At 50.1% G+C, this 23,756-nt stretch overlaps 3 protein-coding genes across 3 annotated transcripts; all 3 read right to left on the reverse strand.

Moving 5' to 3' along the window:
• Positions 1–1,296: 1,296 nt before the first annotated feature.
• On the reverse strand, positions 1,297–3,311 carry SOX17 (SRY-box transcription factor 17). Its single transcript, XM_068932705.1, has 2 exons — positions 3,014–3,311; positions 1,297–2,877 (listed from the first exon to the last, which is right to left on the reverse strand). The coding sequence occupies exons 1-2, from the start codon at positions 3,309–3,311 to the stop codon at positions 1,943–1,945; spliced, it is 1,233 nt and encodes a 410-aa protein (XP_068788806.1). The 3' UTR covers positions 1,297–1,942.
• A 6,637-nt stretch (positions 3,312–9,948) lies between these two features.
• Positions 9,949–13,396, reverse strand: LOC138066212 (transcription factor SOX-17-like). The gene is made up of 2 exons (XM_068933837.1): positions 13,063–13,396; positions 9,949–12,926 (listed from the first exon to the last, which is right to left on the reverse strand). Exons 1-2 carry the CDS (start codon positions 13,358–13,360, stop codon positions 11,992–11,994), a joined length of 1,233 nt encoding a protein of 410 aa, XP_068789938.1. The 5' UTR covers positions 13,361–13,396; the 3' UTR covers positions 9,949–11,991.
• Positions 13,397–19,991: 6,595 nt separating this feature from the next.
• On the reverse strand, positions 19,992–23,434 carry LOC138066213 (transcription factor SOX-17-like). The gene is made up of 2 exons (XM_068933838.1): positions 23,105–23,434; positions 19,992–22,968 (listed from the first exon to the last, which is right to left on the reverse strand). The coding sequence occupies exons 1-2, from the start codon at positions 23,400–23,402 to the stop codon at positions 22,034–22,036; spliced, it is 1,233 nt and encodes a 410-aa protein (XP_068789939.1). The 5' UTR covers positions 23,403–23,434; the 3' UTR covers positions 19,992–22,033.
• Positions 23,435–23,756: the final 322 nt, after the last annotated feature.

Raw genomic sequence — 23,756 nt, forward strand, 5'->3', positions numbered from 1 at the left:
CTATAGTTTTAGCAGTCCGTTCCTGAAAGAGAATGACTACCATGATTGCCATCACTGGGGCTAGCTGTCTAGGAGGGACGACACTGCACTAATCTGACCCTTTCAACTACAAGGTTCTCACTGTTGTTAAATTTGTATCTGCCTGTAACTGTAACTTATTCAAAGTTTCTTCTCAGACATATACATCATATTAAAGTAAGGATATCTATATTGTTCTAAAAACATTTACATATACCAGGTACTATTTCCCATCTTCCACCTAAGTCCCTAATATTTAAAACCTGACTCTGGCATTTGCACTTTTCCCATTGTAAACTTCAGAAAAATTACCTGACAATAATTTGAGACGATTATGACTTGAAGTGAATTACGCCAATATCACATGCACACACAGTTAAATTTCACTGAAATCAATGAAAATCCAACTCTGTTTAAGTTCTGGACACAATCAGGATTTACCTTGACCCAAATAAAATTACACTTTTTGAATTAATAGATGAAACACAATCTGGCCAAGTATGCTTCTAGTGGAATGTTTGTTTGAAAATAATTCAGCTGGCTCTGTGTATGTAACATGTTCAGAAAATGGTTGTTCTGACAGGCTACAGTTACATTAACTTCAATGAAAAGAGAGCATGGACTATGCAACTGGAATTTTTGCTGGGTTTCTTCATCCACAGCTCAGTAGTCTAAGATGCCAGTGCAAGATAAAAGCAGTTTTATAGATAAATATTTGCATTATGAATGTCATTTATATCACCTGTGAATTGTCATTTGCTAATTAAAATATTTAAAATTCTCTGCAATCCAAATGGCAGATACTCATCAGAAGTGTAACTTAGCTTTATGCGTTATGATGAGAATGAGATTACGCTTTCTAGCACTGGTGAAAGTGTCACAGCAATATAGCTGCACATTAAAAAGGCTTCTGTTTTAACATCTAATTGTTACTGGCAGTTTATTGAGAGCAACTGAGATGAGCACTTGAGCAACATATTTTTTTTTGTTTTGCTCTCCTTATTAATAGAAGCCTGAACCCCATGAGACAGATTGTCTTAAATCTGCATGAAGGTAGATGAATTTGTAAATTCCAGTACCAATATTATTTGTGAGTCATTGCAAACTGTTTCATTCAAATAGAAATTGGCAGGTAAAGAGAAGTTATGTTCAGGCCTACCAGTATCCAAATCTGATGGGCTTCCAGACACACATTAAAAGCACAATCTCAAAAGTATCTAGATTTTCCTCTTAGAGATGTCATAGTTTCAAGGGAGGAGGTTTCTCCCCAGGGTACTAATGACACCTACAAACAAGAAAGAAAAATACACCAAGAACACAGTTAAGAAGAGCCATGTCTTTTCCGCTCGAAGAGACAGTGGCACAGGTCTAGCCATTCAGCAATGCAATAGGAACTCAGTTGTATCAGGGAAACAAACTTATTCGCCCTTGGAAACTCTTTTATTCCTTTATAATGAATGTTATGGAAAGGAAAGTGTCATACATGATCTGTGTTCACCTTACTGCAACTAAACCATGATGGATTTTATCTTATTCTCTTGAAAAAGGACCATATGGCCAAAAAAAGACAGAAACAGCTATATATCAATTTATTTACCCAAAGTACAAAAAAGGATGTATACTGTATAGTTAAAAACCAGCTTGTAAAAACGTGTTCAGGGCAGGCAAGCAATGGTGTTGATTTGTAAGCACGATGATAGTTTTTGGCATGGATGAAAAAAAGTGTAAACTTCTTGGCACATCAGGTGAAGAACATTTGAAATATATGCCTTTAATCTGAACGATACTGACATGTTTCTGCCCATAACGGCATGGAGAAACTCTCCAGAGAGGATTCAAATAAATTACATAAATAGGAGCGGGGCCGAGCGCTTCGCTGGCAGTCCGTGCCGTGCCGTGCCGCGCCGCGCCGCGCGCCGAGGCCTCACACGTCGGGGTAGCCGCAGTAGTAGACGGCGCTGCTGGCGTCCGACACGGCCGACGACACGGGCCCCGCGCCCTCGGCCGCCGGCAGCCCCGCGGCGTCGTGGCCCGCGAAGGGCAGCCCCAGCTCGGGCTTGCAGGCGAAGTGCAGGTACTGCTCGAACTCGGTGCGGTCCACCTCGCCCAGCAGCTCGTCCTGCGGCAAGTGCTCCAGCTGCTCCCGGCACTGCGCCGCCTCGGGCGGCGGCGACGGCTGCCCGCCCGCCACCGCCGCCGGCGGGCGCCCCGCGCCCGGCGGCTGGCACATCTGCCCGTAGTAGGCGTGCAGCGGCGCCTGGCAGCCCAGCAGCCCCGGCAGCGAGCCGCCCGGCCCCAGGGGCTCGCCGGGCGGCAGGTGCCGCCGCAGCGCGGCGCCCGCCGGGCTCTCGGCCGCCGCCGCCGCCGCCGGCGCGTACTCGGCCGCCGGGTGCGGCGGGTAGCTGTAGGGCACCAGCGCGCACTCCTCCTGCAGCCCCGCCGCGAAGAAGGGCGCCTCGCTCTCCGCCGCGTCCAGCGGCGACGGGTCCGGCGTCGGCAGGCTGTAGCCGTCGAAGGCGGCGCCCAGCGGCGGACAGTCCCGGTAGTGGCCCACGGCCGGCGGCAGCGCGCCCGGCCCCGCCGCGTAGCCCTGCTCGGCGTAGGGCAGGCCCAGGCTCTCCACGCACATCCTGCCGCCGCCGCCGCCGCTGCCCTCGCTGCCCAGCCCGGGCCCCGCCGCCTCCGCCAGGCCGTGCTGCAGGAAGCCGCTCTCCACGCGCTTCAGGCGCTTCACCTGCTTCCGCCGCCGCGGCCGGTACTTGTAGTTGGGGTGGTCCTGCATGTGCTGCACCCGCAGCCGCTCCGCCTCCTCCACGAACGGCCGCTTCTCCGCCAGCGACAGCGCCTTCCACGATTTACCTGCGCCCACACGCACCGTCAGACCGGCCGGCTCCGACCGACCCGCCCGCCTCGCCCCGGCCCGGCCCGGCCCGGCGCGGCGCCCCCCGCTCCCGCCCCGCGCCGCCCCCGGCCCTCCGCGCCCGCCCGCGCTCACCCAGCATCTTGCTGAGCTCGGCGTTGTGCAGGTCCGGGTTCTGCTGCGCCAGCCGCTTGCGCTCGTCCTTCGCCCACACCATGAAGGCGTTCATGGGCCGGCGGATCCGCGACTCGCTCTTGCTCCGGCCGCCCGCCGCCCCCGACGGCGCCGCCTCGCTCTTCGCCTTCGCCTCGCCCAGGGGGCTCAGCGACTCTGCCCAGGGGCACGGGCCCATGGCCGGCATCATGATGGGCAGCGAGCACCGCCCCTGCGCCTGGTCGTCGCTGCTGGCATAGCCCGCATCGGGGCTGCTCATCTCGGGACGGCCGCGCCGCCGCCGCCGCCCCCGACGGCGCCGCCGCCGCCGCCACTCGCCCGCCCGCCGCGCCGAGAGCTCCGCACGGGGCCGCGGGACGGGCTCGGCGCTCGGGCCCCGCTCACTGCGGCCGCTGTCCGGGCCGAGCCCTATTTGAGCAGCGGCGCGGCCAATGGGGCCGCGGGGGCGGGCGCGCCGCGGGAAGGTGGCGGCGGCGGCGGCGGCTCCCGGCGCGGCGCGGGGCGGCCCCTCCCGGCGCGGCCGGCACCTGAGCAGGTCGCGGCGCCGGCGCGGGCGCTGCTGCTGCCGCCCCGCGCTCAGCGGCTCGGACCTGTGTCCGCTTAACCAGTGGCCCCGTGGTGACAGCGCGGTGATGCTTGGATGCAGCCTCGCCGGTGCCGAGTTGCCAGCCGCCACTACGTAATACGGTTGAGAAGGGAAGATTTCTTTCCGTGTGAAAAGAGTCTCCGTGTTTTGTGAATAATTTTTGCTACTATCCGGCTGCCATGATTGTCAGGGTTGTCCTGATAAATGGAGCCCTCTCCACTGGGTTATAATTCTCCCTTTTTGAGCTTTCTAGTATTTGATTGTATTTCCAGTCGTATCAATAGCCCTGTTTTTCATTACCTCGGAAGGTATTCTATTACTGTAACATTTCATGCTGGATGAATGCACATAAAAAAGTGCATCCTAATGAATCAAAAGTGTGTTTTGCTCATAAAAGAGCAACGAGCAATCTGCAACCTTCGGCTTGGCTTGAAGTGCATTTGTTGCACCATTTTGTCACGTAGCATAACCATACAACCTGAAAATATCCATGCATTCATGACATGACATTCTTATTTATATAAAAACAGTGGGCAGCTACCCAAAAAAAAAAAAAAAGAAGAAGAAGAAGAAGAAGAATTAGCCTTTAGCTAATTAAGTTAGCCAAACAGTTAAGGATTACGTCTTTTTTCCACAATAAAATGTTATTTTCTTTGTCGGCTTTTTTGTGCCTGGCACCTCGGACGACAGAGCTCTCTAGACACTTGCCACCATGTGCACTGTCTGTATGTATCTATATGTACCATGATGTATGCATGACTTGGCTGGAGCCCCAAAATCCTCCGGTCAGGTACCTGTGATGGGAATATTTCCCGAAAATACTCGTGCCGTTAGGGAACCTATTTTCTTTTCTCGACAGACAAATACGGGGATTACTTAAGCCGTCTTATAACTTTTTACTCTGTGCGTCTGCGTTTGTGTTTCATTTCAAGCCCAAGATTAAATAATTTTGTGTAATTCTTAACAAAGAGTGACATTTAAATAAGATACTTAGTCCTTAATCTTCCACATGAAGTATGTAGCTATGAACCCGAAAAAAAACTATAAATGTTTGCTGGAGGGGAAAGGGTCTGGGGTTGCAATACACACCCGAGGAATGATCAAGGCTAGTGGTCATTTAATGATAATGGTGCTGATCTGAGTTTGACAGATGTTATCGAAATCCGTTCACACAGAAATTAATTGAACGTAGTTATATTAAAAGCCCTTGAACTGTAGGAAAGAAGTATTTTTTCGGGAAAGAAGTGTATTCTTTAGACACATACTTTAAATTTCCCCAAAATACAAAGACGCGGCCGCTCCCTTCTCTGTTCTGCAGGAGAGTAGGTCCTTAAAGAAAATGTCTACATCCTCAAAGATAAGGGGGGGTGGGTTGTCTGTCTTACAACTTTGCAGGCTTTTAGTGGGATAACTTGCGTATGGAGGTGGATTACGCTGCTCTTCTCCTGTGCTCGCACTGCGATCCCGTCCTCTCATTTTCCGCTTTGATTTGACCGTGCTCCTGCACCTTCCGTGCCCGGTTTTCTCGCTGCCGCGACAACTCCAGTACGGGAGAAACGGCAGGGGAAAGTGGACGTTTTGGCAGAGGCACAGAGAGGCCGCGGCGGACTCTTGTCGCCGGGACGACAGCAGGCGAGAGCTGGCAGCCGCGACGGGCAGTGGATCGCCGCGATCCGCCGCCGGGGCCGGCGAATTCCGCACCCCAAGGCTGTGCCCGCTGAATCAACCGCAGTTAAACCTCAAATGAGAGTCAGCTGCCCCTTTCGGGAGCGCCTGCATGCTGCAGAGATGGGTGCAAAATATTTGGGTAGGAGCTCACCGTCTCATGAACGCGCTGCTCATTTTCCTCAGCAGACAGAAACGAGCAATATGTCAAACGAGTCAAACCATAGTTGGAAATACAGAAAGCAAGCACCTTTCGCGAGCTGGGGTCATATCATGTAATTCATTCACAACACGCAGCTTGTAAAAACTTGACCAGTATTATTTTATAGGGCATTACAGCAGCTGTTTATAGGGCTTTAAAGCAGCTGTACATCGATAACATGGTGATGACAGAACATTATCACCATGTGCAGCGTCCCCGACTATTATTGATTTCCAAACGCGAAAACAGATATTAAGCAACAAAAAATAAAAGATTTTGGGAGCGGGGGTAAATACATCACAAACCATCTCCTCAAAAAAAAAAAAGTGACTTTAAAATAAGTTTTTGAAGTTCTACACTATAAACATAGGATTACACATGGTCGCCAGTCTTGGGTCGCCATAAGTGCTTATAGAGTACCACGACTCTTGAAGTGAGATCCTGAGTGAGAACATGTCATCAATTACTGTTGACAGCAATGGGAGCAGATGTCTGTACATAGTTCTTTAACCTCCTGAAGTTCAACAAAGGCAAGTGCAGGGTCCTGCACCTAGGGAGGAATAACCCCACTCAGCAGTACAGGCTGGGGGTTGACCTGCTGGAAAGCAGCTCTGCAGAAAAGGACCTGGGGGTCCTGGTGGACAACAACTTGACCATGAGGCAGCAATGTGCCCTTGTGGCCAAGAAAGCCAATGGTCTCCTGGGCTGCATTAGGCAGAGTGTTGCCAGCAGGTGGAGGGAGGTGATCCTGCCCCTCTACTCAGCCCTGGGGAGGCCTCACCTGGAGCACTGTGTCCAGCCCTGGGCTCCCCAGTACAAGAGAGACATGGCACTACTGGAGAGAGTCCAGCGGAGGGCTACCAAGATGATGAAGGAGCTGGAGCATCTCTCCTATGAGGAAAGGCAGAGAGAGCTGGGCCTGTTGAGCCTGCAGAAGAGAAGACTGAGAGGGGAATCTCATCAATGTGTACAAGTATCTGAAGAGAGGGTGTCGAGAAGATGGAGGTATACTCTTCTCTTTGGTGCCCAGTGACAGCACAAGAGGCAACGGGGAAAAACTGGAACACAAGAAGTTCTATCTGAACATGAGGAAAAACTTCTTTGCTGTGAGGGTGATGAACATTGGGACAGGTTGCCCAGAGGGGTGGTGGAGTCTCCTTCATTGGAGATATTCAAAACCCACCTGGACGTGATCCTGGGAAATGCAAGGTCTAGAGGACCTTGCTTGAGCAGGGAGGTTGGACTAGATGATCTCTAGAGGTCCCTTCCAACCTCAACCGTTCTGTGATTCTGTGACGAGACAGATGAAACAAATTATTTCTCTTTTTCTTACATGAGTGTCATAGCCTGTCATTTCACAATCTAGGAACTGTTTGTTGCCGCAAACAATCATTTTCCTTTTTCGGAAGGTTTGCAGTTTGAGTTTTTTGTGCGTTGTTTTTTTTTTTCCCAAGTCAATGAATAACACCAAAAATAGATTCAGCAGCATCCAAATGAAGAGAAGTCATGCAATCAGCACTAGAAATGAGCAGAAATATATGGATGGTTTTGCTCTGGGCCAAGATTCAGAAGATTTTAATTGAATTCTTGGTAATGCCATGGGCCTCCTGTGAGTTCCCGAGTAAATCGTTCAGGCAAAAAGTACACAAACACAAGTGACCAAAAAGTAGCAGTCTCCTAGGTCCCTGATTGATCAGTGCACTAACTCTGTTAGGTATGAAGACAGTTACTTTATGTAAGAGCCTCGGTTCAAACATACAGAAAGTTCAAACATACAGAAGGTAAGAGGCAACCATCCTCATTTTATAGACAGAAAGCTGAAGTAGGGTGATTTTAGGTCCAATCTTGTAAGCATGTAATTATTTAACACAATAACGTTGTGTTATTTACGTCTCTGTTTAACGTTAAGCATATATAGGCATGTAAGTAGTGGATTCTAAAGTCCTGTTCATAATTAAAAGTCCATGGTCAGGCCCTCGAGCTCATTAACACCTAAGTAAAAATGTGAGGAAGTATCTGCACCGAATGGCTGGACAATTACAACTAAATTTGACAGAAGGTTTCAACGAAAATTGAAGTCCCTAAGCTTTCCGTGGAACTGAAGCTTTTAGACTCTCTGTTAGGCCTCTCTTCCACAGTACAGGCTAGAAAGAGCAGGTCTTGCGGGGTGCAAGTAGAGCCACAGGAGACATGAGAAGAGAGCCGCAGGGGAGGCAGGACAGTAATCATCAACAGGTTATTGTAACCCCGGGGACCCTGCACAGGCCTCCCGGGTCCCACCAGCCATTTCAGCACCATGCTGCTTTAATTTAGACTTGTCGCAAGGTTGCAAACGACCTGTCGGTGTCACCTACGCTAGCTCTTACCGTGCTGTTTACACTAGCGCAGGGTAACTGTGTATACAAATTTGCTAGGGGGTCGCTTTGGCCTGTGGATATAATTATTCCTTCCTGTGTGGCTTGTTGTACTTCTCAGTACACTTTCCGGTGTGGACATGCTAAAAGTGGGATTTTTATACATCTTTTCACAGGCAATGCAAACTGCGGGACAAAGGAGGAACATATTTATTCCAAAATAAGAATGCAGACGCCATGTAAACAAATAAAACTTTTCTACAGGCAGAAAATCTGCAGCAGCACTCCATGCTAACTTTTCTGTGCATTACTATTTTCCTGTGCTAGGAGCTTGCCCAATTTGAAAAACACAGCTATCAGAAACGGAGAAAAACCCGATGAGTTAATGCTGTTATTTCAGAGCACAAGACTGCTGTTTCCTGATATTTCCAGTCCCAGTTACTCTCGAATAGCGAGTGCTTTTATTTTCCACTGGTGATTCTTTTCTCATCATCTGCCCTGTAAAGACAAACCTTAAGGGGTATATATATATATATATATATACAGATATTTGGTCTAGACTAGGCCTACTTACTTTTTCTACTACAGATTTACTTAAATAGCTGTAGGAACAGAGAACACAAAAAGAAGGAAGCTCCTACGACTCCGGTGCGACCACTATGTAAGGGCGTTGACTGGGTTAGTAATGACCAGGATCTAAGGACCTCTTGAAATACGATAAATTAGCTTACTGGTAAGGGAGGTGGCGGGAGAGCTGAATACCTTTTGGGCGAAAGTAGCCTCAGGAAGCTGTACAGAGTATTCACCGTCACTGTGACAGCTATCCTGAAGGACCTGGCTTGCTAATGCTATTGTTTAACTGGCGATTGGCTTTTTGGGCAAGGTTAGAGAGCAGCGGCACATCCGCTTATATGGCTGCCCTATACTGTGGCAGATAAAAATATAAAGATTTGACATTGCAAAATCTCTCTTTTTCCAAGATCCTAGACTTTCTTTTTTTTTCTTTTTATGATGTTTAACCATTAAAAATGTGACATTGCCCTGTGACTTTTGTAAAGAGTAAACCATAACCACTAAGAAAAGAGTAGAAAAGATTTTCAAGAAGACATTTAATATATGTAACCTGTCAGGAACATGACGGCAGTAGCAGATCCCGAGTCTGACAGGACACCAGAGTGAAGATGCATTAAGGCACCTTGATCTGTTGGAAACATTTTACAGCCGTCTCCACAGCCTCCACAGCAGGTAGTAACTATTTGCATGGCTCGACCGCCAGAACCACTCTAGATTTTTCGGACAATCACTGCGAAAGAAAATGAACTCCGTTTTGGGGTCCCTTTTTAATAGTCGACTTTCACAGGTACTCATGAGATGTGAAGACAGTTTGAAGTTTTCAAAAGGCCTACGGGTCAGTTTTGGGGGTATAACAATAACAATCTGAGAAGTTTTCTCGAAAATTGGACTCGAACAGGGCTTTAGAAAATTCTTCTCTGAGTATATTGGCCGTGCATAAGCCCAGCCAATTTTAGAGAAGGTTCAGATAACGCTCATTCACGGGGCGGGGGGGGGGGGGGGGGGGAAGCGACACTCTTACTCGAGACACACCCAAGGAAAACAATATTCCTTAGATTTCAGTATTCAAAAACTCTAGATGATGGTTAGAGATGGTGAGATCTTGTATATCACGGGTTAATGAGAAAGATAATCGGACTTTTAAAATGTAGACACATTAGTACCGTACACCGCCTGGCACAGGACTGCTTCGCTGGTTAACGCTTCTTCCAAAACCTTTAAATATATTTAACATGATTCATTGACAACGACTCCAGGCATTATTATAAATATCGAGTAGAACTCCTTCAAGCGTCGTCAGGAACTCGCCTACAGTTTCAAAGTTCGCTTAAGCTTTCCATTCCCTTCGAGTCTGGAGCAGTGGGAGTGGGGGAAAGGAGAGAGGATGGGAACAAAACCTGCACATATTGAAAAATAACAAGAGATTGTGATCACACTTGCCAAAAGTATAATAATGTCTTATTCCCCTCTCCCCAAAAGAAGTGATTTTCCTCTAGAAAGTCATGAACGTGCGAGAAAAAGGTAAAATGAATTTAATTTAATCCTGTATGTTAAAACCGTATAATAAAAGGAAACTCAACCGGTATACAACCATTACTTCTCAGGCACAATTTAGTCGGTATATCTATGCTTAGAAATGTTATGAAATTACTATTAACCGTCCATAACACTAACGGGACTTTCTCAATGAGGCTCCAGATATTTTTCTGTATATACTGTACTGTGGGACAGACCTCAGCAAATTCATATCATAAACAGAATATATATAAAAATTGTTCCACATTACAGTATCACAAAGATATCTAGTGTCTTTGTTCTGAGGTATGTCATTACCGAATATATCATTTATCCCGTGCACAGAGAGAACAAGAGTGAAGAGAATGGTGGAATGGATGTTCTAAGTACATATGGAAGCTTGAAGACTATTTGAAAACTAAACTGGGAGGATCAAGAAACTAGAGGGTAGACTATTTTACAGAACAAGAAGGTTTTAAGTGTATTTTAACTCAAGACTCACTAATAGTATACAGTTACATATTCAATTTTTGCTAACATATCTTGTTTAGGCTATGATTGAAACACATTGATTACGTCAGCTTGTATCTGGGTCTGTGTATGCTATTTTATCTTCCACCGATAAAAACAAAAGCCTATTTAAATGTAATTTAAAAATGCAACGGATTTGATTTCCCTTTCTGAGGAAAGACAGGTTAATCATTGGGCAAGTCTGCCACTTCTACCTCAGCTCCCTCCCCCCAGGATTCTGTTTCGCCGCTTTTATCTTAGCAAGTAAACGACCTACATGACTATTCCCCTCTGATTCAACACAATGAATTTATCAATTCCACTCCACAGCTTGAATCAGTCCTACCATTTAAATGAAACCCCTTTTCCACTACAGATGCTTAAGGGCAAAAGACATGCTTCTCAGTCACAAAGGTATTTCGATCGATAGTCAAAATGTGATAGGACAATATCAAAACTCAAAAAGAATTTCTTCGGAAAAAAAGACCCTGAAAATGTAAGCTTTAATGTATTACTGTGATTTGGTGTTAGCGCAATCTAGTGATGGTAGGCCTCCGGCCTTTAGACGTGCATAACTAAATTCTACATCAACTTTGAACCCCAAGTTACTGGTATTATTTTCCACAGAAGAGATCTGGTATACCTTTACACCCCTGCAATGAAGGCAGGTATTTGAACATGAAACTCCCTCCAGGGAATTAGATTTGCTTTAGTTAGCACTTACTCTGACATTTGAGCAAGGTACTGTTCTTAATGGCATCCAATGGTACCACGATTATCCTAAAAAGCATACTCAAATTCTAATGTAATTCAGTCAGGGCTTTCTTAGCTTCCTTCTGCACTTCGAAAAAAAAAAAAAAATAGATTGCTCCATTCTTTTAAATTCAGTCCTATCAATCAATCACCTAAAAAGTCACCTACTAAAGTTTGGAAAATCATCTTTCCAGTAGTCGGGAGTAAACAGTTTCCGGTCACTAGAAGTTTTGTTCATAAATTGAGCAGGACAGATGGAAGGAGAAAGGGATTATGGCCACAGAAATACTCTTCGGTGTGACAGCTTGTCCTTGGTACAAGGGACTCCAGGAAAATAACTTTAAACAGCAGTAGATATACAATGGACGATATCTCTGTGCGGGGATATCAACGACCAGTTTTATTATTTTCCCTTTATTTGTAAAAGTGCAAAATTATTCTGTACAAACCTAACATATAAAAACCCAGCATTCTGTACAAGATTACAAAAGCATAAGGATCTGTAACAAGATCTCAGAAATTAGATTCCAAGTATGCAACTAGGATCAACGTTTCAAGATTCCACAGCAGGAACAGTTTTACATGTCACTGTAGGACAGAGATGGCTCGACCTGCACCACCTGGAAAACAAGACGGTGGGTCGCCTCTTCAAACCTCGAGTAGTTCACTGATACCCTGTCAGTTCTCAAGATTCAAATAAATTACATAAATAGGAGCGGGGCCGAGCGCTTCGCTGGCAGTCCGTGCCGTGCCGTGCCGCGCCGCGCCGCGCGCCGAGGCCTCACACGTCGGGGTAGCCGCAGTAGTAGACGGCGCTGCTGGCGTCCGACACGGCCGACGACACGGGCCCCGCGCCCTCGGCCGCCGGCAGCCCCGCGGCGTCGTGGCCCGCGAAGGGCAGCCCCAGCTCGGGCTTGCAGGCGAAGTGCAGGTACTGCTCGAACTCGGTGCGGTCCACCTCGCCCAGCAGCTCGTCCTGCGGCAAGTGCTCCAGCTGCTCCCGGCACTGCGCCGCCTCGGGCGGCGGCGACGGCTGCCCGCCCGCCACCGCCGGCGGCGGGCGCCCCGCGCCCGGCGGCTGGCACATCTGCCCGTAGTAGGCGTGCAGCGGCGCCTGGCAGCCCAGCAGCCCCGGCAGCGAGCCGCCCGGCCCCAGGGGCTCGCCGGGCGGCAGGTGCCGCCGCAGCGCGGCGCCCGCCGGGCTCTCGGCCGCCGCCGCCGCCGCCGGCGCGTACTCGGCCGCCGGGTGCGGCGGGTAGCTGTAGGGCACCAGCGCGCACTCCTCCTGCAGCCCCGCCGCGAAGAAGGGCGCCTCGCTCTCCGCCGCGTCCAGCGGCGACGGGTCCGGCGTCGGCAGGCTGTAGCCGTCGAAGGCGGCGCCCAGCGGCGGACAGTCCCGGTAGTGGCCCACGGCCGGCGGCAGCGCGCCCGGCCCCGCCGCGTAGCCCTGCTCGGCGTAGGGCAGGCCCAGGCTCTCCACGCACATCCTGCCGCCGCCGCCGCCGCTGCCCTCGCTGCCCAGCCCGGGCCCCGCCGCCTCCGCCAGGCCGTGCTGCAGGAAGCCGCTCTCCACGCGCTTCAGGCGCTTCACCTGCTTCCGCCGCCGCGGCCGGTACTTGTAGTTGGGGTGGTCCTGCATGTGCTGCACCCGCAGCCGCTCCGCCTCCTCCACGAACGGCCGCTTCTCCGCCAGCGACAGCGCCTTCCACGATTTACCTGCGCCCACACGCACCGTCAGACCGGCCGGCTCCGACCGACCCGCCCGCCTCGCCCCGGCCCGGCCCGGCCCGGCGCGGCGCCCCCCGCTCCCGCCCCGCGCCGCCCCCGGCCCTCCGCGCCCGCCCGCGCTCACCCAGCATCTTGCTGAGCTCGGCGTTGTGCAGGTCCGGGTTCTGCTGCGCCAGCCGCTTGCGCTCGTCCTTCGCCCACACCATGAAGGCGTTCATGGGCCGGCGGATCCGCGACTCGCTCTTGCTCCGGCCGCCCGCCGCCCCCGACGGCGCCGCCTCGCTCTTCGCCTTCGCCTCGCCCAGGGGGCTCAGCGACTCTGCCCAGGGGCACGGGCCCATGGCCGGCATCATGATGGGCAGCGAGCACCGCCCCTGCGCCTGGTCGTCGCTGCTGGCATAGCCCGCATCGGGGCTGCTCATCTCGGGACGGCCGCGCCGCCGCCCCCGACGGCGCCGCCGCCGCCGCCACTCGCCCGCCCGCCGCGCCGAGAGCTCCGCACGGGGCCGCGGGACGGGCTCGGCGCTCGGGCCCCGCTCACTGCGGCCGCTGTCCGGGCCGAGCCCTATTTGAGCAGCGGCGCGGCCAATGGGGCCGCGGGGGCGGGCGCGCCGCGGGAAGGTGGCGGCGGCGGCGGCGGCTCCCGGCGCGGCGCGGGGCGGCCCCTCCCGGCGCGGCCGGCACCTGAGCAGGTCGCGGCGCCGGCGCGGGCGCTGCTGCTGCCGCCCCGCGCTCAGCGGCTCGGACCTGTGTCCGCTTAACCAGTGGCCCCGTGGTGACAGCGCGGTGATGCTTGGATGCAGCCTCGCCGGTGCCGAGTTGCCAGCCGCCACTACGTAATACGGTTGAGAAGGGAAGATTTCTTTCCGTGTGAAAAGAGTCTCCGTGTTTTGTGAATAATTTTTGCTACTATCCGGCTGCCATGATTGTCAGGGTTGTCCTGATAAATGGAGCCCTCTCCACTGGGTTATAATTCTCCCTTTTTGAGCTTTCTAGTATTTGATTGTATTTCCAGTCGTATCAATAGCCCTGTTTTTCATTACCTCGGAAGGTATTCTATTACTGTAACATTTCATGCTGGATGAATGCACATAAAAAAGTGCATCCTAATGAATCAAAAGTGTGTTTTGCTCATAAAAGAGCAACGAGCAATCTGCAACCTTCGGCTTGGCTTGAAGTGCATTTGTTGCACCATTTTGTCACGTAGCATAACCATACAACCTGAAAATATCCATGCATTCATGACATGACATTCTTATTTATATAAAAACAGTGGGCAGCTACCCAAAAAAAAAAAAAAAGAAGAAGAAGAAGAAGAAGAATTAGCCTTTAGCTAATTAAGTTAGCCAAACAGTTAAGGATTACGTCTTTTTTCCACAATAAAATGTTATTTTCTTTGTCGGCTTTTTTGTGCCTGGCACCTCGGACGACAGAGCTCTCTAGACACTTGCCACCATGTGCACTGTCTGTATGTATCTATATGTACCATGATGTATGCATGACTTGGCTGGAGCCCCAAAATCCTCCGGTCAGGTACCTGTGATGGGAATATTTCCCGAAAATACTCGTGCCGTTAGGGAACCTATTTTCTTTTCTCGACAGACAAATACGGGGATTACTTAAGCCGTCTTATAACTTTTTACTCTGTGCGTCTGCGTTTGTGTTTCATTTCAAGCCCAAGATTAAATAATTTTGTGTAATTCTTAACAAAGAGTGACATTTAAATAAGATACTTAGTCCTTAATCTTCCACATGAAGTATGTAGCTATGAACCCGAAAAAAAACTATAAATGTTTGCTGGAGGGGAAAGGGTCTGGGGTTGCAATACACACCCGAGGAATGATCAAGGCTAGTGGTCATTTAATGATAATGGTGCTGATCTGAGTTTGACAGATGTTATCGAAATCCGTTCACACAGAAATTAATTGAACGTAGTTATATTAAAAGCCCTTGAACTGTAGGAAAGAAGTATTTTTTCGGGAAAGAAGTGTATTCTTTAGACACATACTTTAAATTTCCCCAAAATACAAAGACGCGGCCGCTCCCTTCTCTGTTCTGCAGGAGAGTAGGTCCTTAAAGAAAATGTCTACATCCTCAAAGATAAGGGGGGGTGGGTTGTCTGTCTTACAACTTTGCAGGCTTTTAGTGGGATAACTTGCGTATGGAGGTGGATTACGCTGCTCTTCTCCTGTGCTCGCACTGCGATCCCGTCCTCTCATTTTCCGCTTTGATTTGACCGTGCTCCTGCACCTTCCGTGCCCGGTTTTCTCGCTGCCGCGACAACTCCAGTACGGGAGAAACGGCAGGGGAAAGTGGACGTTTTGGCAGAGGCACAGAGAGGCCGCGGCGGACTCTTGTCGCCGGGACGACAGCAGGCGAGAGCTGGCAGCCGCGACGGGCAGTGGATCGCCGCGATCCGCCGCCGGGGCCGGCGAATTCCGCACCCCAAGGCTGTGCCCGCTGAATCAACCGCAGTTAAACCTCAAATGAGAGTCAGCTGCCCCTTTCGGGAGCGCCTGCATGCTGCAGAGATGGGTGCAAAATATTTGGGTAGGAGCTCACCGTCTCATGAACGCGCTGCTCATTTTCCTCAGCAGACAGAAACGAGCAATATGTCAAACGAGTCAAACCATAGTTGGAAATACAGAAAGCAAGCACCTTTCGCGAGCTGGGGTCATATCATGTAATTCATTCACAACACGCAGCTTGTAAAAACTTGACCAGTATTATTTTATAGGGCATTACAGCAGCTGTTTATAGGGCTTTAAAGCAGCTGTACATCGATAACATGGTGATGACAGAACATTATCACCATGTGCAGCGTCCCCGACTATTATTGATTTCCAAACGCGAAAACAGATATTAAGCAACAAAAAATAAAAGATTTTGGGAGCGGGGGTAAATACATCACAAACCATCTCCTCAAAAAAAAAAAAGTGACTTTAAAATAAGTTTTTGAAGTTCTACACTATAAACATAGGATTACACATGGTCGCCAGTCTTGGGTCGCCATAAGTGCTTATAGAGTACCACGACTCTTGAAGTGAGATCCTGAGTGAGAACATGTCATCAATTACTGTTGACAGCAATGGGAGCAGATGTCTGTACATAGTTCTTTAACCTCCTGAAGTTCAACAAAGGCAAGTGCAGGGTCCTGCACCTAGGGAGGAATAACCCCACTCAGCAGTACAGGCTGGGGGTTGACCTGCTGGAAAGCAGCTCTGCAGAAAAGGACCTGGGGGTCCTGGTGGACAACAACTTGACCATGAGGCAGCAATGTGCCCTTGTGGCCAAGAAAGCCAATGGTCTCCTGGGCTGCATTAGGCAGAGTGTTGCCAGCAGGTGGAGGGAGGTGATCCTGCCCCTCTACTCAGCCCTGGGGAGGCCTCACCTGGAGCACTGTGTCCAGCCCTGGGCTCCCCAGTACAAGAGAGACATGGCACTACTGGAGAGAGTCCAGCGGAGGGCTACCAAGATGATGAAGGAGCTGGAGCATCTCTCCTATGAGGAAAGGCAGAGAGAGCTGGGCCTGTTGAGCCTGCAGAAGAGAAGACTGAGAGGGGAATCTCATCAATGTGTACAAGTATCTGAAGAGAGGGTGTCGAGAAGATGGAGGTATACTCTTCTCTTTGGTGCCCAGTGACAGCACAAGAGGCAACGGGGAAAAACTGGAACACAAGAAGTTCTATCTGAACATGAGGAAAAACTTCTTTGCTGTGAGGGTGATGAACATTGGGACAGGTTGCCCAGAGGGGTGGTGGAGTCTCCTTCATTGGAGATATTCAAAACCCACCTGGACGTGATCCTGGGAAATGCAAGGTCTAGAGGACCTTGCTTGAGCAGGGAGGTTGGACTAGATGATCTCTAGAGGTCCCTTCCAACCTCAACCGTTCTGTGATTCTGTGACGAGACAGATGAAACAAATTATTTCTCTTTTTCTTACATGAGTGTCATAGCCTGTCATTTCACAATCTAGGAACTGTTTGTTGCCGCAAACAATCATTTTCCTTTTTCGGAAGGTTTGCAGTTTGAGTTTTTTGTGCGTTGTTTTTTTTTTTCCCAAGTCAATGAATAACACCAAAAATAGATTCAGCAGCATCCAAATGAAGAGAAGTCATGCAATCAGCACTAGAAATGAGCAGAAATATATGGATGGTTTTGCTCTGGGCCAAGATTCAGAAGATTTTAATTGAATTCTTGGTAATGCCATGGGCCTCCTGTGAGTTCCCGAGTAAATCGTTCAGGCAAAAAGTACACAAACACAAGTGACCAAAAAGTAGCAGTCTCCTAGGTCCCTGATTGATCAGTGCACTAACTCTGTTAGGTATGAAGACAGTTACTTTATGTAAGAGCCTCGGTTCAAACATACAGAAAGTTCAAACATACAGAAGGTAAGAGGCAACCATCCTCATTTTATAGACAGAAAGCTGAAGTAGGGTGATTTTAGGTCCAATCTTGTAAGCATGTAATTATTTAACACAATAACGTTGTGTTATTTACGTCTCTGTTTAACGTTAAGCATATATAGGCATGTAAGTAGTGGATTCTAAAGTCCTGTTCATAATTAAAAGTCCATGGTCAGGCCCTCGAGCTCATTAACACCTAAGTAAAAATGTGAGGAAGTATCTGCACCGAATGGCTGGACAATTACAACTAAATTTGACAGAAGGTTTCAACGAAAATTGAAGTCCCTAAGCTTTCCGTGGAACTGAAGCTTTTAGACTCTCTGTTAGGCCTCTCTTCCACAGTACAGGCTAGAAAGAGCAGGTCTTGCGGGGTGCAAGTAGAGCCACAGGAGACATGAGAAGAGAGCCGCAGGGGAGGCAGGACAGTAATCATCAACAGGTTATTGTAACCCCGGGGACCCTGCACAGGCCTCCCGGGTCCCACCAGCCATTTCAGCACCATGCTGCTTTAATTTAGACTTGTCGCAAGGTTGCAAACGACCTGTCGGTGTCACCTACGCTAGCTCTTACCGTGCTGTTTACACTAGCGCAGGGTAACTGTGTATACAAATTTGCTAGGGGGTCGCTTTGGCCTGTGGATATAATTATTCCTTCCTGTGTGGCTTGTTGTACTTCTCAGTACACTTTCCGGTGTGGACATGCTAAAAGTGGGATTTTTATACATCTTTTCACAGGCAATGCAAACTGCGGGACAAAGGAGGAACATATTTATTCCAAAATAAGAATGCAGACGCCATGTAAACAAATAAAACTTTTCTACAGGCAGAAAATCTGCAGCAGCACTCCATGCTAACTTTTCTGTGCATTACTATTTTCCTGTGCTAGGAGCTTGCCCAATTTGAAAAACACAGCTATCAGAAACGGAGAAAAACCCGATGAGTTAATGCTGTTATTTCAGAGCACAAGACTGCTGTTTCCTGATATTTCCAGTCCCAGTTACTCTCGAATAGCGAGTGCTTTTATTTTCCACTGGTGATTCTTTTCTCATCATCTGCCCTGTAAAGACAAACCTTAAGGGGTATATATATATATATATATATACAGATATTTGGTCTAGACTAGGCCTACTTACTTTTTCTACTACAGATTTACTTAAATAGCTGTAGGAACAGAGAACACAAAAAGAAGGAAGCTCCTACGACTCCGGTGCGACCACTATGTAAGGGCGTTGACTGGGTTAGTAATGACCAGGATCTAAGGACCTCTTGAAATACGATAAATTAGCTTACTGGTAAGGGAGGTGGCGGGAGAGCTGAATACCTTTTGGGCGAAAGTAGCCTCAGGAAGCTGTACAGAGTATTCACCGTCACTGTGACAGCTATCCTGAAGGACCTGGCTTGCTAATGCTATTGTTTAACTGGCGATTGGCTTTTTGGGCAAGGTTAGAGAGCAGCGGCACATCCGCTTATATGGCTGCCCTATACTGTGGCAGATAAAAATATAAAGATTTGACATTGCAAAATCTCTCTTTTTCCAAGATCCTAGACTTTCTTTTTTTTTCTTTTTATGATGTTTAACCATTAAAAATGTGACATTGCCCTGTGACTTTTGTAAAGAGTAAACCATAACCACTAAGAAAAGAGTAGAAAAGATTTTCAAGAAGACATTTAATATATGTAACCTGTCAGGAACATGACGGCAGTAGCAGATCCCGAGTCTGACAGGACACCAGAGTGAAGATGCATTAAGGCACCTTGATCTGTTGGAAACATTTTACAGCCGTCTCCACAGCCTCCACAGCAGGTAGTAACTATTTGCATGGCTCGACCGCCAGAACCACTCTAGATTTTTCGGACAATCACTGCGAAAGAAAATGAACTCCGTTTTGGGGTCCCTTTTTAATAGTCGACTTTCACAGGTACTCATGAGATGTGAAGACAGTTTGAAGTTTTCAAAAGGCCTACGGGTCAGTTTTGGGGGTATAACAATAACAATCTGAGAAGTTTTCTCGAAAATTGGACTCGAACAGGGCTTTAGAAAATTCTTCTCTGAGTATATTGGCCGTGCATAAGCCCAGCCAATTTTAGAGAAGGTTCAGATAACGCTCATTCACGGGGCGGGGGGGGGGGGGGGGGGGAAGCGACACTCTTACTCGAGACACACCCAAGGAAAACAATATTCCTTAGATTTCAGTATTCAAAAACTCTAGATGATGGTTAGAGATGGTGAGATCTTGTATATCACGGGTTAATGAGAAAGATAATCGGACTTTTAAAATGTAGACACATTAGTACCGTACACCGCCTGGCACAGGACTGCTTCGCTGGTTAACGCTTCTTCCAAAACCTTTAAATATATTTAACATGATTCATTGACAACGACTCCAGGCATTATTATAAATATCGAGTAGAACTCCTTCAAGCGTCGTCAGGAACTCGCCTACAGTTTCAAAGTTCGCTTAAGCTTTCCATTCCCTTCGAGTCTGGAGCAGTGGGAGTGGGGGAAAGGAGAGAGGATGGGAACAAAACCTGCACATATTGAAAAATAACAAGAGATTGTGATCACACTTGCCAAAAGTATAATAATGTCTTATTCCCCTCTCCCCAAAAGAAGTGATTTTCCTCTAGAAAGTCATGAACGTGCGAGAAAAAGGTAAAATGAATTTAATTTAATCCTGTATGTTAAAACCGTATAATAAAAGGAAACTCAACCGGTATACAACCATTACTTCTCAGGCACAATTTAGTCGGTATATCTATGCTTAGAAATGTTATGAAATTACTATTAACCGTCCATAACACTAACGGGACTTTCTCAATGAGGCTCCAGATATTTTTCTGTATATACTGTACTGTGGGACAGACCTCAGCAAATTCATATCATAAACAGAATATATATAAAAATTGTTCCACATTACAGTATCACAAAGATATCTAGTGTCTTTGTTCTGAGGTATGTCATTACCGAATATATCATTTATCCCGTGCACAGAGAGAACAAGAGTGAAGAGAATGGTGGAATGGATGTTCTAAGTACATATGGAAGCTTGAAGACTATTTGAAAACTAAACTGGGAGGATCAAGAAACTAGAGGGTAGACTATTTTACAGAACAAGAAGGTTTTAAGTGTATTTTAACTCAAGACTCACTAATAGTATACAGTTACATATTCAATTTTTGCTAACATATCTTGTTTAGGCTATGATTGAAACACATTGATTACGTCAGCTTGTATCTGGGTCTGTGTATGCTATTTTATCTTCCACCGATAAAAACAAAAGCCTATTTAAATGTAATTTAAAAATGCAACGGATTTGATTTCCCTTTCTGAGGAAAGACAGGTTAATCATTGGGCAAGTCTGCCACTTCTACCTCAGCTCCCTCCCCCCAGGATTCTGTTTCGCCGCTTTTATCTTAGCAAGTAAACGACCTACATGACTATTCCCCTCTGATTCAACACAATGAATTTATCAATTCCACTCCACAGCTTGAATCAGTCCTACCATTTAAATGAAACCCCTTTTCCACTACAGATGCTTAAGGGCAAAAGACATGCTTCTCAGTCACAAAGGTATTTCGATCGATAGTCAAAATGTGATAGGACAATATCAAAACTCAAAAAGAATTTCTTCGGAAAAAAAGACCCTGAAAATGTAAGCTTTAATGTATTACTGTGATTTGGTGTTAGCGCAATCTAGTGATGGTAGGCCTCCGGCCTTTAGACGTGCATAACTAAATTCTACATCAACTTTGAACCCCAAGTTACTGGTATTATTTTCCACAGAAGAGATCTGGTATACCTTTACACCCCTGCAATGAAGGCAGGTATTTGAACATGAAACTCCCTCCAGGGAATTAGATTTGCTTTAGTTAGCACTTACTCTGACATTTGAGCAAGGTACTGTTCTTAATGGCATCCAATGGTACCACGATTATCCTAAAAAGCATACTCAAATTCTAATGTAATTCAGTCAGGGCTTTCTTAGCTTCCTTCTGCACTTCGAAAAAAAAAAAAAATAGATTGCTCCATTCTTTTAAATTCAGTCCTATCAATCAATCACCTAAAAAGTCACCTACTAAAGTTTGGAAAATCATCTTTCCAGTAGTCGGGAGTAAACAGTTTCCGGTCACTAGAAGTTTTGTTCATAAATTGAGCAGGACAGATGGAAGGAGAAAGGGATTATGGCCACAGAAATACTCTTCGGTGTGACAGCTTGTCCTTGGTACAAGGGACTCCAGGAAAATAACTTTAAACAGCAGTAGATATACAATGGACGATATCTCTGTGCGGGGATATCAACGACCAGTTTTATTATTTTCCCTTTATTTGTAAAAGTGCAAAATTATTCTGTACAAACCTAACATATAAAAACCCAGCATTCTGTACAAGATTACAAAAGCATAAGGATCTGTAACAAGATCTCAGAAATTAGATTCCAAGTATGCAACTAGGATCAACGTTTCAAGATTCCACAGCAGGAACAGTTTTACATGTCACTGTAGGACAGAGATGGCTCGACCTGCACCACCTGGAAAACAAGACGGTGGGTCGCCTCTTCAAACCTCGAGTAGTTCACTGATACCCTGTCAGTTCTCAAGATTCAAATAAATTACATAAATAGGAGCGGGGCCGAGCGCTTCGCTGGCAGTCCGTGCCGTGCCGTGCCGCGCCGCGCCGCGCGCCGAGGCCTCACACGTCGGGGTAGCCGCAGTAGTAGACGGCGCTGCTGGCGTCCGACACGGCCGACGACACGGGCCCCGCGCCCTCGGCCGCCGGCAGCCCCGCGGCGTCGTGGCCCGCGAAGGGCAGCCCCAGCTCGGGCTTGCAGGCGAAGTGCAGGTACTGCTCGAACTCGGTGCGGTCCACCTCGCCCAGCAGCTCGTCCTGCGGCAAGTGCTCCAGCTGCTCCCGGCACTGCGCCGCCTCGGGCGGCGGCGACGGCTGCCCGCCCGCCACCGCCGGCGGCGGGCGCCCCGCGCCCGGCGGCTGGCACATCTGCCCGTAGTAGGCGTGCAGCGGCGCCTGGCAGCCCAGCAGCCCCGGCAGCGAGCCGCCCGGCCCCAGGGGCTCGCCGGGCGGCAGGTGCCGCCGCAGCGCGGCGCCCGCCGGGCTCTCGGCCGCCGCCGCCGCCGCCGGCGCGTACTCGGCCGCCGGGTGCGGCGGGTAGCTGTAGGGCACCAGCGCGCACTCCTCCTGCAGCCCCGCCGCGAAGAAGGGCGCCTCGCTCTCCGCCGCGTCCAGCGGCGACGGGTCCGGCGTCGGCAGGCTGTAGCCGTCGAAGGCGGCGCCCAGCGGCGGACAGTCCCGGTAGTGGCCCACGGCCGGCGGCAGCGCGCCCGGCCCCGCCGCGTAGCCCTGCTCGGCGTAGGGCAGGCCCAGGCTCTCCACGCACATCCTGCCGCCGCCGCCGCCGCTGCCCTCGCTGCCCAGCCCGGGCCCCGCCGCCTCCGCCAGGCCGTGCTGCAGGAAGCCGCTCTCCACGCGCTTCAGGCGCTTCACCTGCTTCCGCCGCCGCGGCCGGTACTTGTAGTTGGGGTGGTCCTGCATGTGCTGCACCCGCAGCCGCTCCGCCTCCTCCACGAACGGCCGCTTCTCCGCCAGCGACAGCGCCTTCCACGATTTACCTGCGCCCACACGCACCGTCAGACCGGCCGGCTCCGACCGACCCGCCCGCCTCGCCCCGGCCCGGCCCGGCCCGGCGCGGCGCCCCCCGCTCCCGCCCCGCGCCGCCCCCGGCCCTCCGCGCCCGCCCGCGCTCACCCAGCATCTTGCTGAGCTCGGCGTTGTGCAGGTCCGGGTTCTGCTGCGCCAGCCGCTTGCGCTCGTCCTTCGCCCACACCATGAAGGCGTTCATGGGCCGGCGGATCCGCGACTCGCTCTTGCTCCGGCCGCCCGCCGCCCCCGACGGCGCCGCCTCGCTCTTCGCCTTCGCCTCGCCCAGGGGGCTCAGCGACTCTGCCCAGGGGCACGGGCCCATGGCCGGCATCATGATGGGCAGCGAGCACCGCCCCTGCGCCTGGTCGTCGCTGCTGGCATAGCCCGCATCGGGGCTGCTCATCTCGGGACGGCCGCGCCGCCGCCCCCGACGGCGCCGCCGCCGCCGCCGCCACTCGCCCGCCCGCCGCGCCGAGAGCTCCGCACGGGGCCGCGGGACGGGCTCGGCGCTCGGGCCCCGCTCACTGCGGCCGCTGTCCGGGCCGAGCCCTATTTGAGCAGCGGCGCGGCCAATGGGGCCGCGGGGGCGGGCGCGCCGCGGGAAGGTGGCGGCGGCGGCGGCGGCTCCCGGCGCGGCGCGGGGCGGCCCCTCCCGGCGCGGCCGGCACCTGAGCAGGTCGCGGCGCCGGCGCGGGCGGCGCTGCTGCTACCGCCGCCCCGCGGGACAGCGGGTTCCCTCTGCGGAGCCGGGAGAGCG

Source organism: Struthio camelus, chromosome 2 (assembly GCF_040807025.1).
Source record: "Struthio camelus isolate bStrCam1 chromosome 2, bStrCam1.hap1, whole genome shotgun sequence".
Taxonomy (NCBI): Eukaryota; Metazoa; Chordata; class Aves; order Struthioniformes; family Struthionidae; genus Struthio; species Struthio camelus.